Source organism: Thamnophis sirtalis, unplaced genomic scaffold (assembly GCF_051295495.1).
Source record: "Thamnophis sirtalis isolate CommonGarterSnake01/CBP01778 unplaced genomic scaffold, rThaSir2_p1.2 scaffold_6, whole genome shotgun sequence".
NCBI lineage: Eukaryota > Metazoa > Chordata > Lepidosauria > Squamata > Natricidae > Thamnophis > Thamnophis sirtalis.
This window is the reverse complement of record NW_028261386.1, coordinates 2,168,972-2,188,999: the sequence shown is the minus strand read 5'-3', so window position 1 is coordinate 2,188,999 and position 20,028 is coordinate 2,168,972. Positions and strand designations below refer to the sequence as shown.

Below are 20,028 nucleotides of genomic sequence, written 5' to 3'. Positions count from 1 at the left end.
TTCCCTCTCTTGTTTGTTTGTTGTTTGTCTGTTTTGTTTGTTTTTTCTTCCAGGCCTGACAGCCTTTTTTCCGGGGGACGGCCGGATGTCAGCTTCTGCTTTGCTGCTGCTTCAGCTGCCATGGAACGGGAAGGGGGGGGCGTGTATGTGGGAGGGTTTTTAATTGATGTGCTGGAGGACTGCTGAAGGAATGTTCTAGGATGTTCCAGTCGTTGGGGTTTACGCATGCGTACGTGTTTCCCGCCTGCATCAACGGCCTTCACATTCCATCTTGGCCTGTCTTTTTGAAGTTATCTCACACCTGACATTTGAAGGACTTATGATTGGACTGGAGCTTTGATCCTAAGGGGGGGGAACGGGCTTTGCTATATATCAATTGCTTTCGCGCCATATTATTCAGATCTTGCTTCACTACTGCTCGCTTACCATTTATAATTAGTAAAAGTACTTTGGATTTCCAACCCATGGAGTCTCTTGGTCTTCTTCCCTAATTATGGAATGGAGTGGGGCGTGACACCTACTTTAGAATGCTTTTTTCTCATTTAATTTTTTTTTTTACCAAGATACACACTCACACACTGAGATTAAGCAGTCGGCTCTCCAAAGAGTGAAAGTAGGCAATTTTTAATTTTTTTTAAAAAAAAAGATACACTTGTAGGCTTTTGCTAGTAAAAAATGAGCTTGTTCTGATGGTTTGCTTTACAGCCTCCTAATTCTGGATGGAAAATGTTTCTTGCACGTTCCCCCCCTTACAGTGGGCTTTTATTTTAAATGGGTCGAAAGTTTGCTGCTTTGGCTAAAGATAAAACTTTTATGCATGAGTGTCTGGCAGACATTGTGTTTATTTTTACTGAGGCAAAGGGGTTTTGGGTTTTTTTTTTCTTAAATGGTTCGGATCTGTGCTGTTTTAACAGGTTTAGTCCTGATATTTATTTAATGGACTAAACCTTTGCTCCTAAAAGGCCTTATCACTTGGGTAATGAAACTGTGACATGCCAATCTTAACATTTTGTTTATAACAGGGCACTGTAATCGTTTTAGAGGGCCCAGCACCACAGACTTCCAAAAACCCATCATTTCTGTATTGAAATAATAACAGAATGAGAGTAACATGGTTGGAAGTTTCCTTGGAGGTCTTCTAATCCAACCCCCTACTTAGGCAGGAAACCCTACACCACCTCAAACAAATAGCTGTCCAATCTCTTCTTAAAAACTTCCAGTGTTGGAACATTCATAACTTCTAGAGGCAAGTTGTTCCACTGGTGAATTGTCCTCACTGTTAGGAAATTCCTCCTTACTTCTAGGTTGCTTCTCTCCTTGGTTAGTTTCCATCTGTTGCTTCTTGTTCTACCCTCAGGTGCTTTGGAGAATAGCTTGACTCCCTCTTCTTTGGGGCAGCCCCTGAGATATCGGAACACTGCTATCATGTCATGGACCTTGGAGGGTTACTTTGAGTTCTAGTCCTGCCTTAGACATGACAACCAGTTGGGTGACATTGGACAATCACCAGGAAATTGGGAGTTCTAGTCCTGCCTTACGCATGAAAGTTGGCTGGGTGACTTTAAGTCAGTCCTTTCCTTTCATCCCAACCCACCTCACAAGTTGTTGTGGGGAAAATAGGAAGAGGTTTAATGTATATTCGCTGCCTCAAGTTACTTTATCAAGTAATAAAGGCGGGATAAAAAATTGATCAATAAATGATTACAAATCCAAGAATTATCAAGCCTGCAGCCATCTTTTCTTTTGGATCTTTGGCCTGCCTGCCACACTTTCTATTATTCTACTATGCCTTTTTCTATTGTGGGGAAATGGGAGGGGGGATTGTACGGAGTTAGATGCTATGTAGCCATAACAACATTCTTTTTAGAAAGCCAAGGTCATCCTTTGTCTTTGCATCTCTGCAAATCTCTGACTGGAATTGGATGGGTGGAAGCTGCCAGCATGGCAGTGGAAGATTGGACCATGAGATGGGCTTGTGGGTGTGGGGGCAAGATCTTGAACTTCCAACTGGGTGGGGGAAACCGGGAAGCTTTCAGATTCGGGTTTTCCCAGATGTGCCAACATGGCTCTCTTCATAAATTGGAACTTTGAGCAATACTTTGCCTTGGACTCTGATTTATTTTTGGATGCTATTTGGAATCCTGATATTAGGATCTTTTGGATCAATTTGATAAACGCTGTTATCTTGCGAACCCTTAGGAATCACACAATTAACTGAGCCATTAAATCTGTGTGTGTATCCACTTGTTTTGGAGTCAGTCTTGAATCTTCGGGACAGCCTAATCGAGTTCTTGCAGGTTTTGGGGCAACCTTTCTGGAAGTGGTTTTGCCCTTGTCTTCTTCTCTGGGTTGGGATGAAGGGACTGGCCCAAAGTCAACCATTGAACTGTCGATTGGATTGAAGCCATCATAGCTGATTGGGTTGAAAGCCATAAGCCACATCAAGCCGTAAGGCATCCTTCCCCAATTTAGGATCTCTGGCTGGGGAATGCAATCTTTAGCCCAGAAAATCTGCAGATGGATGCTGGGTTTGCTATAAGACCACAGAGGGAGCGGGGGACATTCACTTCCAGATTCCCCATTTCCTTTTGGGGTTTCCATAGATGTATTGACTTCCCCTTTTCATGATGCATCTTTTTGCGCATCATATCTGCAAACAAGGAGGAAGGAGGCGCATTAGCTGTCTTCACTGGCTTATGTTACTTATGTTCTTTATCCAAGAAGGAAAGGGGAAAAATGGTTTACAACCCTTCCCTCCCTCCCTCCCTCTTCCCTCCTTTCTTCCTTTTCTCATTTCTTCCTTCCTCTCTCGCTTCCTCCCGCCCACTTTTCTCTTTCCTTCCTTGATCTTTCCTCCTTCCTTTTTTAACTTCTTCTTTTCCTTCTTTCCTCTTTCCTTCCTTTCTCCCTCCCTCGTTTTCTCCTTTCTTTTTTCATTTTTCCTTCCTCTCTTGCTCCCTCCCTTTCACTCTCTTTCCTTTCTTGTTCTTTCCTTCCTCCTTCTTTCTTCCTGTTCTCATTTCTTCCTTCCTTCTTTTCTCAGTCCCTTCCTTCCTTCCACTTTTCTCTTTCCTTCCTTGAACTTTCCTCCTTCCATCCTGCCTTTTCCTTCTCCCTTTCCTTCTTTCCTCATTTTTCCTTCCTTCCTTCCTCCCTCTTTTCTCCTTCCTTTCCTCATTCTTCCTTCCTTCCTCTTTTGCTCCCTTCCATCCTTCCTTTCCCTTCTCCCTTTCCTTTTTTTCTTCCTTCCTTCCCTCCCCACCCTCTGTTCCATTTTTATCTTCCCTCCTCTTTTCCCCCTTTCCCCTCTTCCTTTCCTTCATTCCATTTTCCCTTCTTCCTCTCCCTCCTTTCCATCAAAATCTCCATTCAAAACATCAGGTGGGGGGGGGGCTGTGGGAATAAAGCGGGGAAGAGGAGGAGGAGGAGGGAGGCAGCAGGCGAGGTCCTCCCAATGCAGCCTTCCAGGAAATGGCAGTTAAGAGGTATTCCGCTGTGAGGCTCCATCTCATCTGGATGTGTCTCTGACCTCCCAGATAGATCAAAGCTTCATCTCTCTGACAGCGACAAGATGACGACGTGGCTTGCCACGGGCTTTCTGCCGCTCCCACTGAATCTCTTTGTCTCTCAACTGCGCCCGATAGCTACGAGTATATTTTCAAGGCTGAACAGGTAGCCAGGAAAGGGCTGTCTTTTGACATTTTCGCTAATCCCGTCAAGCCTGTGGTTAAAACGGCGCAATGGCGGGCTCCTCTCGCCAGCAGAGAGCCTGCCTTCTCCACATATGCATCCCGTCAGCTCCAGAGGATGCCCAATCGTTGAAATGTGATTCAGTGAAATGGATGCCAGAGCATTAAACTGACTTCCTAACCTGTTGACGTGGTGGCGATCAGAAAGGCTAGCGGTCCAGCGGTTTGAATCCCTAGTGCAGCGTAACGGAGTGAGCTCCCGTTACTTGCCCCAGCTTCTGCCAACCTAGCAGTTCGAAAGCAGGTGAAAAATGCAAGTAGAAAAATAGGAACCACCTTTGGTGGGAAGGTAAAAGCGTTCCGTGCACCTTCAACGTTTAGTCATGTTCTGCAGGTGCACCATCTTAATAATCTATATCTGAAAAATTATTTTATTACCGTGTTTCCCTGAAAATAAGACTTATTTTCTTTTGACCCCCAAAATAAGCCTTATTTTCAGGGAGGTCTTATTATTTTTGAGGTGCAGGAGGCCCCTTAACTTTGGCCCACGGATCAGCTGATCCAGAGAGGGCCAGACATTCTGTCTCTGTTTCTGGCACACTCTTGCCAGCCCTAGCGTCGCTGGGCCTGCCGCTCTTTTTGCGACCGCCACTAAGAGAAGGGGCGCGGCAGCTATGCAGGAGCGGCCTCTGCAAGGCCATTCCGCATGGATGACAGGTGCACACAGGGGTGGGTTCCTGCCAGTTCTAACCTCTTCTATAGAAGAGGTTCCACAAATCTACAGTGCCGTTTAGAACCGGTTCCAGCTCCCTCCCCCTGCCCCTCCGCACCATGCTTGCCCCGCCCACCGCTCAGTGATTGGCTGGCTCACCAATTGCTCCGCCCGCCTCTAAGAGTCCTATCTAAACCTTAAAGTCTTAAAGCTGTCAAGTTTGAACACCCGTGGGGTTTTTCTTCTAAAGGGTTAGGGGTGCAAGGGTCTTGTAACTTGACAGCTTTATGACTTGCGTGCTTCAAATGCCAGAGTTCCTGAGCCAACATGACTGGAGGAGGAATTCTGGGAGTTGAAGTCCTCAAGTCTTAAAGCTGTCAAGTTTGAACACCCCTGGGGTTATTTTTTTCTGAAGGGTTAGGGGTGCAAGGGTCTTGTAACTTGACAGCTTTAAGACTTGCACACTTCAATGCCAGAGTTCCTGAGCCAACATTTTGGCTGCTAAGCAAGAGCGTTGTTAAGAGAGTTTCGCCACATTTTATAAGTTGGCCATGCCCACCCAGTCACATGACTGCCAAGCCACTCCCACCCGCTCACATGGCCAGCAAGCCACTCCCACAAAGCAGGCCACACCTACAGAAGAGGTTCTAAAAAATTTTGAAACCCACCACTGGGTGCACATGAACCATGTTTCCCCCCCCCCCCTTCCAGGAAATGGCGGGAACCAGTTTCACATGTGTTTAAGTATTTCAGGGGAGGGCTTATTTTAGTACATGTGCTCAAAAGCCCGATTGAGCTTATTATCCAGGGAGGGCTTATTTTCAGGGAAACGGGATATTAAACCTTAAGACCGTCAACCATGGCAGTTTATAGCTGCTCAAAGGGGCAGAAGAGGTAGTTCATCTCTGCTAGTCCTCAATTCACAGCCACAAGTCAGCTCCAAATTTCCCTTAGCTAAGCAAGACAATGGTTAAGTGAGTTTTGCCCCATTTTATGACCTACCATGCCACAGGTGTTAAGTGAATCACTGCTGCTGTTGTTAAGTTAGTCACACAATTGTTAAGTCAATCTGGCTTCCCCGTGGACTTTGCGTGTCAGAAGATCGCAAAAGTGGATCACGTGACACACACACACCCTGGGACGCTGCAAACGTCCTAAGTATATGCCAGTTGCCAAGCATCTAAATTTTGATCATGTAACCATGAGGACGCTGCAAACAGTCATAAGTCACTTTATTCAGTACTGTTTGTCATTTCGATCACTAAATGAATGGTGTAAGTGGAGGACTACCTGTAGCCGATTACCATATTTTTCGGATTATAAGACGCACCGGAGTATAAGACGCACCAAGATTTTGAAGAGGTCATTTAAAAAAAAAAAAAGGTTTTGCACTCTGCAGTTCTCCCAAACTCTCTGCACGCCTCATTTTTTTGCAAAAAATAAAAAGGGCATGGAGAGGTTTGGGAGGCTTGTAGAGTGCTCCGGGGGGGGGGGGGCAAAAATGATCCGTTTTTTGCTCCTTTTTGCCCTTCCCAACTCCCAGGAGCACTTTGCAAGCCTCCCAAACCCTCTGCAAGTCCATTTTTGCAAAGAAGGTGGGATTTTGGTAGGCCAAAATGCTGTATTCAGTGTATAAGACGCATCCAGTTTTTCACCCTCTTTTGGGGGAAGAAAATGTGCGTCTTATATTCCAAAAAATACGGGTACATGCAGAGGTAGTCCTTGACTTAACAACCACAACTAAAATCAGAATTTCCATGGCTAAGCAAGATAAAATGAGATGCATCCGATTTTATCACCTTTTTTGCCATGGTACCCTGTTTCCCTGAAAATAAGACCTCCCCGGATAATAAGCCCTCCCCGAAAATATTGCAACTCAGCAGCAGCCATGAGGTGACCACGCTCGCTGCCTCCTGCACCTCAAAAATAATTAGACCTCCCCAAAAATAAGGCCAAGTGCTTATTTCGGGGGTCAAAAGAAAATAAATCCCTGTCTTATTTTCGGGGAAACCCGGTAGTTAAAATCGAATCGCTGTAGATGGTCAACCATGAAGCTGACCTGACCATAGGCCATTTTTGACAGCTTTACTGTTGCACACGGGAGTTGAGGGATAGCGTGGGGGGGGTTGAGATAGTTGGGATTCTGTAGCCAAAACAAAATACTTTCTCTTGGGAACCAAGGACATTCTCACTTCTGGTCGGAGGAAGGCGGAGTGATGTCACCAGGCAACCAGACCTCACTATGATTGGACCATGTGACTGATTGTTTTGAGAAAGTGACAAAACTTTTGTTTTTAATTTGGTGACAACCGTGGGAGCCTTCAGAGTCGGTTTTCACCAGATACGTGCCAATATGATATTTCCAATGAAGCTATTCTTTCAGGAATCTAGTTTTGCTTTCTGTGGGCGTATTCCTTGGATCCCTGACGCAGATGTTAAGTGAATTGTGGTTCTTAAGTGAATCCAGATTTCCCCATTGATTTTGCTTGTCGGAAGCCATCTAGGAAGGTTGCAAATGGAGATCACACGACCCCAGGATGCTGTAACCATTGTAAATACAAGCCAACCCCCCCATGTGTCTAAATACGGATTGCATGATTGTTGGCATGCTACAATTGGTCACTAAACAAATGCTTGTAACTCAAGTGATTCATTTAACTGCCTGTATCTGGATATATTGTTGTACCAATGCATTGTTGACATCCAAACAAGAAAGATTTGCAGATTTTTATATTTCATTCAGAAGTAGAAATTGTTCACCATCTATTCTGGCCCTATTCTACATAGAATAGAATAGAATAGAATAGAATAGAATAGAATAGAATAGAATAGAATAGAATAGAATAGAATAACAGAGTTGGAAGGGAGGTCTTCTAATCCAACCCCCTACTTAAGCAGGAAATCCTACACCACTTCAGACCAATGGTTCTCCAACATCTTCTTTAAAACTTCCAGTGTTGGAACATTTACAACTTCTGGCGGCAAGTTGTTTCACTGATTCATTGTTCTAACTGTCAGGAAATTTCTCCTCAATTCAAAGTTGCTTTTTGATTAGTTTCCACCCATTGCTTCTTCATGCCTTGGAGAATAGTTTGACTCCCTCTTCTTTGGTGCAGCCCCTGAGATATTGGAAGACTGCTATCATGTCTCCCCTAGTCCTTCTTTTTATTAAACTAGACATACCCAGTTCCCGCAACCGTTCTTCATATGTTTTAGCCTCCAGTCCCCTTAGTCATCTTTATTGCTCTTCACTGCACTCTTTCTAGTCTCCAGATCTTTTCTACATCGTGGCAACCAAAACTGAATGCCGTATTCCAAGTGTGGCCTTACCAAGGCCTTATAAAGTGGCATTAACCCTTCACGTGATCTCGATTCTATCCCTCTGTTGATGCAGCCTAGAACTGCGTTGGCTTCTTTGGCAGCTGCTGCACACGGCTGGCTCATATTTAAATGGTTGTCCATTAGAACTCCAAGATGAGGTGCCTCCATCTGATAAATAGAAAATAATAAAATCAAACGAAAAGGTTCCCTCCACAAACTTCAAACAGAGTCGGGGGGAGAAATCTTTTGCCCGAGTTCATAAATTCTGAGTGACAGAAACCAATATTAGATCTATGGGATCAAACTGAATTTATTTTCTGCCCGTGAAGTTTGAATTTGTGAATTTGACAGGTTGTTTTAAAGGGCACGGGCACATAAAATAACATGAAAAGAAAAGACTTTTTTAACCTAAATGAGAGTTGAAAGTTATCTGTCATAAGCTGTTAGGAGTTGGCTGTGTGTTCTCTCTTGAAGCATGTCCTTTCAGCTGTCAGTTTTAAAAGGTTAATACCAAATAAAAGAGCAGTGAAATTAACCTTCCATTGTGTGGCTTGGTGCCTTCCCTTTCAAAACAACAGGTTTGCAGGATAAAATAAGTTGATTTTCTAAATTACCATTTGTTGCACTCTTGTTCCCAGGGGTAAAATTCAGCAGGTTCTGACAGGTACTGGAGAACCGGTAGTGGAAATTTTGAGTAGTTTGGAGAACCGGCAAATACCACCTCTGGCTGGCCCCAGAGTGGACTGGGAATGGAGATTTTGCAGTATCCTTCCCTCTGGAGTGGGGAGGGAATGGAGATTTTGCAGTATCCTTCCCCTGGAGTGGGGAGGGAATGGGGATTTTGCAGTATCTTTCCCTTGGAGCGGGGAGGGAATGGAAATTTTGCAGTATCCTTCCCCTGGAGTGGGGAGGGAATGGGGATTTTGCAGTATCTTTCCCTTGGAGCGGGGAGGGAATGGAAATTTTGCAGTATCCTTCCCCTGGAGTGGGGAGGGAATGGGGATTTTGCAGTATCCTTCCCCTGGAGTGGGGAGGGAATGGAAATTTTGCAGTATCCTTCCCCTGGAGTGGGGAGGGAATGGGGATTTTGCAGTATCTTTCCCTTGGAGCGGGGAGGGAATGGAAATTTTGCAGTATCCTTCCCCTGGAGTGGGGAGGGAATGGGGATTTTGCAGTATCCTTCCCCTGGAGTGGGGAGGGAATGGGGATTTTGCAGTATCCTTTCCCTAGAGTGGAGAGGAAATGGGGATTTTGCAGTATCCTTCCCCTGGAGTGGGGAGGGAATGGGGATTTTGCAGTATCCTTCCCCTGCCCCGCCCACCATGCCCCGCCCACAGAACCAGTAGTAAAAAAAAATTGAATTTCACCATTGCTTGTTCCCATCTCCCCCCTCCTTTTTTTTTAACCAATTCGTGAAACATTTCTCAGCAAAAATCAAAGAACAAGTGACTTATTCAAAACCAGTGATGGCGAACCTTTTTCTTACAACATGCCTAAATTGCCTCAATCTCCCTGTCCAACTTCGCATGAGCATGCAACAGTAGTACCACCACCCCGCACATGCGTGCACCACCCCTCCCCAGGCTCTGGAAGCTTTCCTGAACTTCCGGTTGGCCCATTGGGGCCATTTTTCGCCCTCCCCAGCCTCTGGAAATGTGAAAAACCAGCTAGCCGACGCATACATGGGCGCCGGAGCTGACGGCTGGCATGCCACCAAATATGACTCCACGTGCCACCTGTGGCACACGTGCCATAGGTTTGCCATCACGTTTCTAAACCCACCACTGAATATACCCTGCGTACATACAATTCAGTGCCCTGTGCAAAGTGACGGTATGAGGAAGGCCATTGAATTGTATGTGCCCTGCTCGCGTGGCACATGTATGCACAGGTAGCCCTCCACATACAACGACCACGATTGAGCCAAAAATATATGTTGCCACGTGAGAAATTCGTTTTGCCCCGTTTTACGACCTTTCTTGCCGCATTTGTTAAAGTGAATCACTGCAGTTGTTAAATGAGAAGCCCGCTTGTGAAATGAATCTGCCTCTCCCGTTGCCTTTGCTTGCCCGAAGGTCGCAAATGGGGTCATATGACCCCGGCACAGTGCAACCAGTGGTTGCAAGTCGAGGACTATCTGTAATAAAATATACATTGTATTTTTCGGACTATAAGATGCACCGGAGTATAAGAAACACTATGATTTGGAAGAGGTGCATTTTAAAAGAATGGTTTTGCACTCTGCAAAAGGGGTGGTGGGGGGCATGCAGAGCTTTGGGAGGTTTATAAAATGTTCCTGGGGGCTGGGGGTGAAACAAGCAAATAACGGGCCATTTTTTGCTCAATTTCCCCAGCCCCCAGGAGCACTCTATAAGCCGCCTGAAGGCTAGTCATGTCCTTTTTCGACAAAAAAAATGGGCCCGTTTTCACAAAAAATGGGCAATTTTTTGTTCAGTTTTGCTCCCCCCGCCCCTTTCTCCCAGGAGCACTCTACAAGCCTCCTAAAGGCTAGCGATGCCCTTTTTTTTTTTGAAGAAAAAGCCATTTTCGCAAAAAAAAACGTGGTCGTTTTTGGGAGCTTTGCAGAGTGCAAAAACTTTTTTTTTTTTTAATTTGCCTCTTCAAAACCTTGGTGCATCCGAAAAATACAGTACCTGTAATTTAGTCCAACCAAGATGGATTGCCGTCGGGGAGGTACCATTTTCCCCCCCCCATTTCAGGTGTTGTTGAAAAAAATGAATTCTGTTACAACCAATCTTTTGCAGAGAACTTTACTGTGGTTGTAATTTCTCCAGGTGGAACTGAAAAGGAAATACAACGATCAACACTCAAAAGCCAGGGGTCTTCTGACAGGAAGTCAGTGGTATGAAGTCCAGGCCTACAGAGCTTTGAACCAAGCCCTTGGCAGGTGAGTGAACCTATTCAGGAAAGGTTATTCCTTTAGTTCTCCATTCTCAAAGTCTTTTTTTGGAGTTGACCATTCCTTAAAGCAAACACCGCTATCACCTTGGAACTTTCTTTTTAAAAAATACATTTTTATTTTTGAAGAAACACAGACAAAACACAACAAGCACCACAAAAATATCTTCCATTACAAATTATAAAGAGTGTGTCAATTGGTTACAAAGAGCTTTCGTGCATCCCTTCCACAGTCATCACCTACAATTCAAATTATATGTTATATATAATAAGTTATATGTTTTAAATCAAATATATTTGTATATATTACTGTTCTGACCCCTTCCTCCGTCCAGTAACGAAAGCCGAGACAAGCGTAAAATGGAATGTCCTTTAATAACAAGACCAGACTCTCGGTGGCTGAAAGCCAAATAAACAAACAGATAAGGACCTTGGCAGCAAGTCCAACAAACCTTGGCAGCAATTCAGACTAACTCTGGCAGCAATCCAGCCTGCCAAGTTCGTTTCTCTTTAGTCCAAGCGTTGACTTCTGCAAGAGGGGCGTGACACAAGCAGTCTCTTTTATAGTCTGGAGAGGCGCTTAATAAGCATCAGCTGAGCGTAATTACCTCCTGTAATTACGTAGTTGTTCTTGACGCCAAGTAGCCCTTCGACGGCGTGCATCCCGGAACAACTCACTGTTGGTTTCTGGATCATTCTCTCGTCTCCTCCCCACTGATCCAAGGCTCAGGTGCCACCTGGTGGCCAACCAGTCTCTCTGCACCCTGCTCGGAGTCGGAACCCTGTCCAGGGTCCTCCACATCCTCCAGGGCCGACTCATAGGGCCCCTCACTGTCGGAGTCTGGTGGCAGCTCCAATGGCTCCTGCCGGGCCACAACGTATTACTATCATTATACCTCAATCTTTATATGACTATGATTATTTTTACGTCCCTTTATATAAAATATTCCAAAATTTAAAGCAAAAACCACATGATGGCATTCCATTATCTATTCTCAGTATCATCCAGCAACATTACATCTTTATGACACTTTCTAAATAAAAAATTCATTATGTTTAATAACAAAGTTTCTAGACCTCATTTCTTAATCACTGTTTACAATTTATATCCAATTTCCCTTTTATCATGTCAATACAAATATTACCGTGTTTCCCCGAAAATAAGACGGTCTTATTTTCTTTTGACCCCCGAAATAAGCACTTGGCCTTATTTTTGGGAAGTTCTTCTTATTTTTGAGGTGCAGGAGGTGGCGAGCGTGGTCACCTCATGGCTGCTGCTGTGTTGCAATATTTTGGGGAGGGCTTATTTTGGGGGGAGGGCTTATTTTAGCGCATGGGCTCAAAAGCCCAATTGGGCTTATTATCTGGGGAGATCTTATTTTCAGGGAAACAGGGTACATTATTATCATTATCAATCATTTATTTAACAACATCCGTCATCATTTCATTTTTATTTTTTGGTCTTAGTTTAACTAAATTTGACTTACTCTTTTTTTTTAATATTATAAGCTTTTATACATAACAGAGTTTCTAAACTTCCCTTCATGATCACCATTTAGAATTTATACTAAATTTCCTCTTATCAAACCAATACATATGTGTACACTGTTTTCATCAATTATTTATCTAACTATATCCATTATCACTTCATTTTTAACATAATGCTCTAATTTTAACTAAATTTGACTAATATTTTGTTATTAGTTTTCCTATATCTCAACCTGTGTCTTTCCGGTAATGGTGCAGTCTTATGTCTTTTGCCATTTGTGGAATTAGTCTGGTCATTTCCTGAATCAAATTTGTGTGGACTTCTCTTCGCAACCTGTTGCTTTTTGCATATCTTGTAAAATCTCGAGATCCTCCATCCGCTTCTTTAATCAGCTTATCTTTGGTTATCAGTAGTGCTTTTGTCAAAGTTTCTCTCCTTGGATCCATCAATTCTTCTCTTTTTTGTTCTTCTAAACCTTGAAATCTCGGCTAGAGCTCCTTTCCATCTATCTTCCCTTTCCATGTTCCACACTTTCCATCCCCAACCACAGTAGGTTCACTGTCAGTATCCACAATTATCTTGCCTCTTTGTTCATTTTTCCCTTGGGCTTTTAGGACTCTAACCTCCACTTTTTCCGTTTGCTGGATATCTTCAATTTTTCCATCAAATTTTACTGCACTGCAATCTATATTTTCCAATCACTTCTCAATTCTCTCTGTTGTTTCTAATAATTTTTGAATTTCAAACATAATCTGTTGTATTGTTATGGTTTCTTTTTCTTGTGCCATACTGCCAACTAGTAAACACTGCCATTCTAGTTTCAAAATAAGATTTTGTTTTCACTTCACTCCAGCTGCCAAAGAAGCATCCAAAGAGCACCTGTATAAACAAACCGTGCTCTTCTCCTTATCTCTTCTTTAAACAAACTGAAGCCTTTGAAGTGCAAAGTCAAAATGATCAAAGAGAAAAAAGAGAAAGCAATATTCCCAGGACTCAGCCTCCAACCTCCAAGTGGCAGTGTAACTTCTTTTCCCTCTGATGTTAGTACCCTCTTTGTATTCCTTTTATATCTTCTTTATATTCCAGGCTTAAAAGAAACAAAATTCTTAAATGGAGAAAAATAAAGAGAAAAAACCCCTCCAACCCAATATTATAAAAATAAAGAAAAAGATTTAATCCATAATCATCTTGAAACTTTGATTTTAGCAATAGCAATAGCGCTTAACTTCTATACCGCTTCACAGTGCTTTACAGCCCAGTCTAAGCGGTTTACAGAGTCAGCCTATTTTCCCCCAACAATCTGGATCCTCATTTTACCCACCTCAGATGGATGGAAGGCTGAGTCAACCTTGAGCCGGTCAGAATCGAATTACTGGCAGTGGGCAGAGTAAATCAGCAATAGCAATAGCACTTAGACATATACCATTCACAGTGCTTTACAGGCCAATATAAGCAGTTTACAGAGGCAGCCTATTTTCCCCCAACAATCTGGGTCCTCATTTTACCCACCGTGGAAGACTGAGAGGTTGAGTCAACTTTGAGTTGGTCAGGATCGAGCTCCTGGCAGTGGGCAGAGTTAGCTTGCAATACTGCATTCTAACCACTGCGCCACCACAGCCCTTTTAACATTTGACATTCAAAACCACTTGGATGCTTATGTGTTTGTATCCCGCCCTTGGTTGATTTTTACAAAGAACTCAAGGCAGTGAACCTATCCAATGCACCTTCCTCCTCCTATTTTCCCCACACCACAACAACAACCCTCTGAGGTGGGTTGGGCTGAGTGAGAGACATCCATCTGGCTTCCATGGGTAAGGTGAGACTAGAACTCACAGTCTCCTGCCTTAACCACTAGACCTGTGATGGCGAACCTATGGCACATGTGCCACAGGGGGCATGCAGAACCCTCTCTGCGGGCACACAAGCCGTTGCCCCAGCACATGCTCGACTGTGCATGCACAGTGCATGCCCCAGCACTGTGCATGCACCTCCCACCGGCCAACTGGTTTTCAGGTCTCTGCCACTCATGTGTGGGGTGCATGCGGGAGACACGTGTGCATGGGCGGGGGTTGGGGCGCACATGGGGGTCGCACATGCATGCTTTGGGCACATGCGGGGGACACGTGTACATGGGCGGGGGTTGGGGCGCATGCGGGAGCACACATGCATGCGGGAGGTCCATGCGGGAGACACGTATGCATGGGCGGGGGTGGGGGCACATGCGGGGGTGCACATACATATGTGGGGTGCATGCGGGAGACACGTGTGCATGGGTAGGAGTTGGGGTGCATGCGAGGGGTGCACGTGCATGCAGGAGGTGCATGCGTAAGACGTGCATGAGCGGGGGTTGTGGCGCATGCGTAGGGAGGCAGGAGCACTTGCACGCATGCTCATGGGCAGGGCGCACATGGGTTGTCTCACACACATGCGGGGTGTTGCGCATCCCTTGCATTATGGGTGTGCGCATGCTTTCACACCTGCGCACACTTTCAGCACTCAGCGACGAAAAGGTTAGCCATCCCTGCAGGAGACCAACCCCTCTGTTATCAAAAACATTCGAATAAGGATATTTCTCTGACCATAAAGATCAAAAGGGTTTAAGTGGTGATTTTTTTAATACCTTTGAAAGTTGGAAATGAGAAAGAGTTATTAAGTTAGTAACACCGTTGTTAAGTGAATCTGGCTTCCCCCCCTTGACTTTGCTTGTCCAGAAGGTCCCAAATGATGAACACACGATCTGGGGACACTGCAGCCGTCATAAGAACATGCCAGTTGCCGAGCACCTGACTTTTGATCACATGACCATAGGGAGGCTGCAAGCTGCAACAGCCATAAGCCTGAAAACGGTCCTAAGTCACTTTTTTCAGTGTCATTATAACTTCGGTTGTAAGTTGTAGGTTGTAAGTTGAGGACTATAGGTATCTGAAACCAGACTCAAAGCCAGTATCTGATTCTCTTGACTATGGAGATTCTCAGTCATCCAGTTCATGGTGGTCGCAAAGATGCTTTTTTCAAGAAGCAACTGGACTTCCTGGCATTTCTTTGAATCCCTTTCGCTTCTCCTCCAAGAAGCTTCTTCAGCTCTGACTGGATGTTGGGGAATGGAAGGATTTATATTCCTTGCAGGCAGCTGGTCATTTGCATCCCTTTAGAGAGCCCTTGTGGCCACTTGGAGGTTTATCTGTGCCCTCAGAGTCTGGTCTGAAAGAGGGGTCAAAGAGGCCATCTATGACCAAATTGACAGCCCTCTCTCAACAGAGGGGGGAGGGATATGACACCACTCATTTCTTGTTTACAACACGGTCCTTTTGGCTGTTTCAAGAAGGCCCCACACCCATTTGCAACACTAATTCTGAGGACACAGATAAACCTCCAAGCGGCCTCAACAACTCTCTAAAAAGATGCAAATGACCAGCTATCTGCAAGGAACATAAATCCCTTCCATTCCCCCACCATCCAGTCAAAGCTGAAGAAGCTTCTTGGATGAGAAGGGAAATGTCTTCAAAGAAAAAAAAACAGAAAGTCCAGTTGCCTCTTGAAAAAAAGCACCTTTGGGACATCCGATTCGCTTCCTTCCCTGAAAGTTTTAAGAGCCGGCAGCAGATTCGAACAGTGAGGAGGTTGGGGAAGAAGATGGGCCAGTTCTGGAGTCTGGGGCAGACTCTGATGAGGGCTCTGTGTCAGAGGCAGAGAGGGGGCTAGGGCCGTCTGACAGTTATCAGCTGCCTTCAGAGTCAGACATCAGTGAGGCAGAAGAATAGCTGGAGCGTGTTCCCAGTGTGCACATGCACAGAGTTGCCAGAAGAAGGGAACAGCTAAAGAACAGGGGTCGAGTAAGGCCACAGGTGGACGGTGAATGGCCCCTCCCAGAGGAAATAAAAGAGGAGCGAAAGGGGAGTTTGCAGGAGACCATTAGTTCGCTTAATTGGTTTGTGACTCTCCAAGGCTCCTTGCCAGGTTTTGCAGATATGTGCCTGGCAGCTCTCCAAGCCAGATAAGGTCTGTGACTATAAATCCTCCCTGGAAAGACTTTGCTGGATGTGAATGAGCAGAATTCACAGTCAATTAATAAAAGGGTTTTGTTTTTTGTTTTTTTGTCATGACAAGGAATTTGCTTCATGCTCTTGGGAAGCCTCGGTCAGAACATTAAAGCAGATCACGGAGGGTATTTTTTGCTGACGTGTTCTTCTGTTCCAGATGCATCCGCCACCGAAGCGACTGGGGAGCGCTTATTTTAGTCGATGACCGTTTTGGAAAGAGCCCCAATAAATACACAGCTGGTAAGACATCTGATTATTTGAAGGAGACATGTTGGCAAGTCACGGGGGGGGGGGGGGATAACATGCTCTCACCTTAATTCATGTGAAGAACGGTTGCAGGAACTGGGCATGTCTAGTTTAATGAAAAGAAGGACCAGGGGAGACAGGATAGCAGTCTTCCAATATCTCAGGGGATGCCACAAAGAAGAGGATGTCAAGCTATTCTCCAAGGCACCTGAGGGCAGAACAAGAAGCAATGGGTGGAAACTAAGGAGAGAAGCAACTTAGAACTGAGGAGAAATTTCCTGAAAGTGAGAACAATTAATCCGTAGAACAGAAGTTGCCTCCAGAGGTTGTGAATGCACCAACACTGGAAGTCTTTAAGAAGATGTTGAATAGCCATTTATCTGAAACGGTATAGGGTTTCCTGCCTAGGCAGGGGGTTGGACTAGAAGACCTCCAAGGTCCCTTCCAACTCTGCTTTTGTATTGTATTGTATTAATTCATTTTTCAGGGATGTTATCAGGGATGTTCCCAAGAGATGGTCAGAAAAGTCAAGATGGCGACCACAGCCCTATGGTCAAAAGCCCTGCCCCCTTTTTAATTGACGTCAACATCTTTTTTTTTAAATCACCATTCCCAACCACCCACCCGCAAGGATGACCTTGCCAACCCTTGTTACTGCTTTTCAGGAAATGGTCTTTGAAGTCCAGGTAGTCCTCGCCTTACAACTGCAGTTGAACTTTGATTTTGGGTTTCACCAATTAGACTTATACGTGTTTATAGAAATGGCTATGGGGTTGTGATGGCTCGGACACGACTTCACAACTAGCAGCAACAACACTGAAAAGAGAGGTTCAACTTATTCTCTGTAGCATCTGAGGGCTGTTCAAGAAGTAATCATTAAAGAAAGCTCCAACCTAGAACTAAGGAGGAATTTCATGACGGTGAGAAAAATTAACCGGTGGAACAACTTGCCTCCAGAAATTGTGGGTGTTCCATCACTGGAGGTTTTCAAGAAGAGACTGGACAACCATTTGTCTGAAATGGTATAGGGTTTCTGTTGTGGCCCAGCAGGAGCCGTTGGAACTGCAAACAGACTCCGATAGCGAGGGACCCTATGAGTCGGCTCTGGAAGATGTGGAGGACTCTGGACAGGGTTCAGACTCCGAGCAGGGACCAGACAGGCTGGTTGGCCACCAGGAGGCGCCTGAGGCATGGAGCAGCGGTGAAAGCCAAAGGGAGTGTGTCCATGACGTCAGGCCCTGGAGCAGTGATGAGGTTCAGAGGGAATTGGTCCCGGACGCCCGGCAGAGACAGGCGGATAAGCGCCAGCAGCAATTAAGGAGGCAAAGGAGATAATTGGACCCAGGTGGTTGTGATTAGGCCCCTCCCAAGAGAATATATAAGAAGAGACTTTGGGAGGAGGCTGTTTGCAGGATTCAACTAATATACTAATGCTGGAGAAGCTCTCGTGTGTATTTCTTATCTTGGAAGTCTGGGTTGCTGCCAAAGTCTTCTCAGTGTGTTAATTTACTGTGAATGAATTGTCTAGCAGTAATCTTGTGTCAGCGTGCCTCACCGTACGGAGGGGGATCGGAACAGGTTTCCTAGTTGGACCAGAACATGGGTCCCCAATCCCCGGGCCGCAGCTCACAAATGGACCGCAGCCCATTCAGAACCTTGCCACGCAAGTGGCGGGCGAGCTTGCTCCACTTGTTCAAATGGCTCATGCTCACAGATGTACCTCTGTTTGCGTGAGCAGCAGGCTTCCACGCATAACCACCTACCATTTTCACATAACCATTTCCTCTCCCCCACCCCGCCAGTCCACCAAGCTGGAAAAATCGGGGACCACTGCACTAGAAGACCACCAAGTTTTCCTTCCAACTCTTTTTATTCTGCATTCTGTATTCTTCGTACTTTTTAAAATAAAGCCTTCCTAAGCAATTTTATAAAAGAGACGCAGTGGCTAAGACACTGAGCTTATCGATCAGGAAGGACGGCAGTTTGAATCCCTAGCACCACATAATGGAGGGAACTCCCATTACTTGTCCCAGCTTGTGCCAACCTAGCCGTTTGAAAGCCCGTAAAAAATGCTAGTAGAAAAATAGGAACCACCTTTGGTGGGAAGGTAACAGCCTTCCGTGCGCCTTCGGCCGGCCACATTACCACGGAGACATCTTCAGACAGCGCTGGCTCTTCGGCTTTGAAACGGAGATGAGCACCGCCCCCTAGAATCGGGAACCACTAGCACATACGCACTAGGGGAACCTTTACCTTTTAAGCAATTTAATGGAATTGATAAAGCCCACACGTCCCTCGTCTTGACAGTAGGGGGCGCTCCATTTCCATCCTACGAACCTTTGGGCCGTGTCAGGGAAGGGGCGTAAGATGAAAGGATGACAGTGACTCTCGCTTAAAATCTTTCACGGTAATTTTAGATGCAATCAACGGTGGGTGGGGTGTTTTTGTTTTGTTTTTCTCCCTTCCCAATTTGGTCTTTGCTAGAGCGGTATTTCCCCCCCCCCCCCACTTAACCTCTTTCTTGTCGAAACAAGGCCCATTAAATCAGAGAAGGCACTAAATATTTATGAATTAATTACATTCGAAAGGAAAGCTAAGAAGCCTTAGAAGGTATCGCTTGCTGGCGCCTGTTGCACAGGTGCGGAGAACCTGTAACCATCCCAGTATTGTGGATCTTCTGCTCCCAGTAACTCACCCCAGTATGGCCAACGGCCAGGAAAAAATACATATGGGGATTGTAATCCCACATGTGGAATGTCTCACGTTCCCCTCCCCTCTCCTTTGGCTGATGCAGGCCTGGCTGTGCACACAAGGACATTGATCCCACGTAATTTTCACGCTAAATATTTTGGCCGATGGGAGTATTATTATTTCTGGGTTTTTTTTTTTTATTAATCCTGCTGTTCTGGCACGTTGTCAGAAGAGGAGGCTTCGGGTTTCTTTGTTTTTTTCAGACTGAAGCTTCAGGATGCCTCGTACAGAAAGTCCTCGACTTACAACTGTTCGTTCGAAGTGACAACAGCGTTGAAAAAAGTGTCTTCGCACTTAGGAACATCAAATTTTAGGCACATAGCAATTGGCTTGTATTTATCACGGTTGCACTGTCCTGAGGGTCATTTGATCCTGGGTAAACTTCTCAGCTGCCTTCCGACAAGCCAAGTCAACGAGGGAAGCCAGATTCACTTAATGACTGCATGACTCATGGAACTACTGCAGTGATTTACTTAACTAAAACATACGAAGAACGGTTGCAGGAACTGGGCATGGCTGGTCTAGTGAAGAGAAGGACCAAGGGAGACAGGATAGCAGTCCTCCAATATTTGAGGGGCTGCCACAGAGCCAAAAATCCAAAAGTGCCCTGGGTGAAACCAGGCTTCATAGCAGTAACTGAGAGGATCTTGAAATCTTATTGGACAACTAGTTAAATATGAGCCAGCAGTCTGTGGCAGTGGCCAAAAAAGCCAATGCAATCCTGAGTTGCATTAACAGAGGGATACAATCAAGATCAAGTGAGGTACAAATACTACTCTATAAAGCCTTAATAAGGCCACACTTAGAGTACTGCATCTAATTTTGGTCACCACAAAAAAGATGTGGAGACTCTAGACAAAG

General features: G+C 45.2%; 1 protein-coding gene across 1 annotated transcript in view; it reads left to right on the top strand.

Annotated features, from left to right (window-relative positions):
* The window catches only part of BRIP1 (BRCA1 interacting DNA helicase 1), a 123,866-nt gene that overhangs the window by 88,012 nt on the left and 15,826 nt on the right, over positions 1-20,028 (top strand). The window contains exons 16-17 of the mRNA XM_087717098.1: positions 10,518-10,630; positions 16,328-16,410. Coding sequence (XP_087573224.1) covers positions 10,518-10,630; positions 16,328-16,410 — 196 coding nt within the window. The remainder of the gene's footprint in view (positions 1-10,517; positions 10,631-16,327; positions 16,411-20,028) is intronic.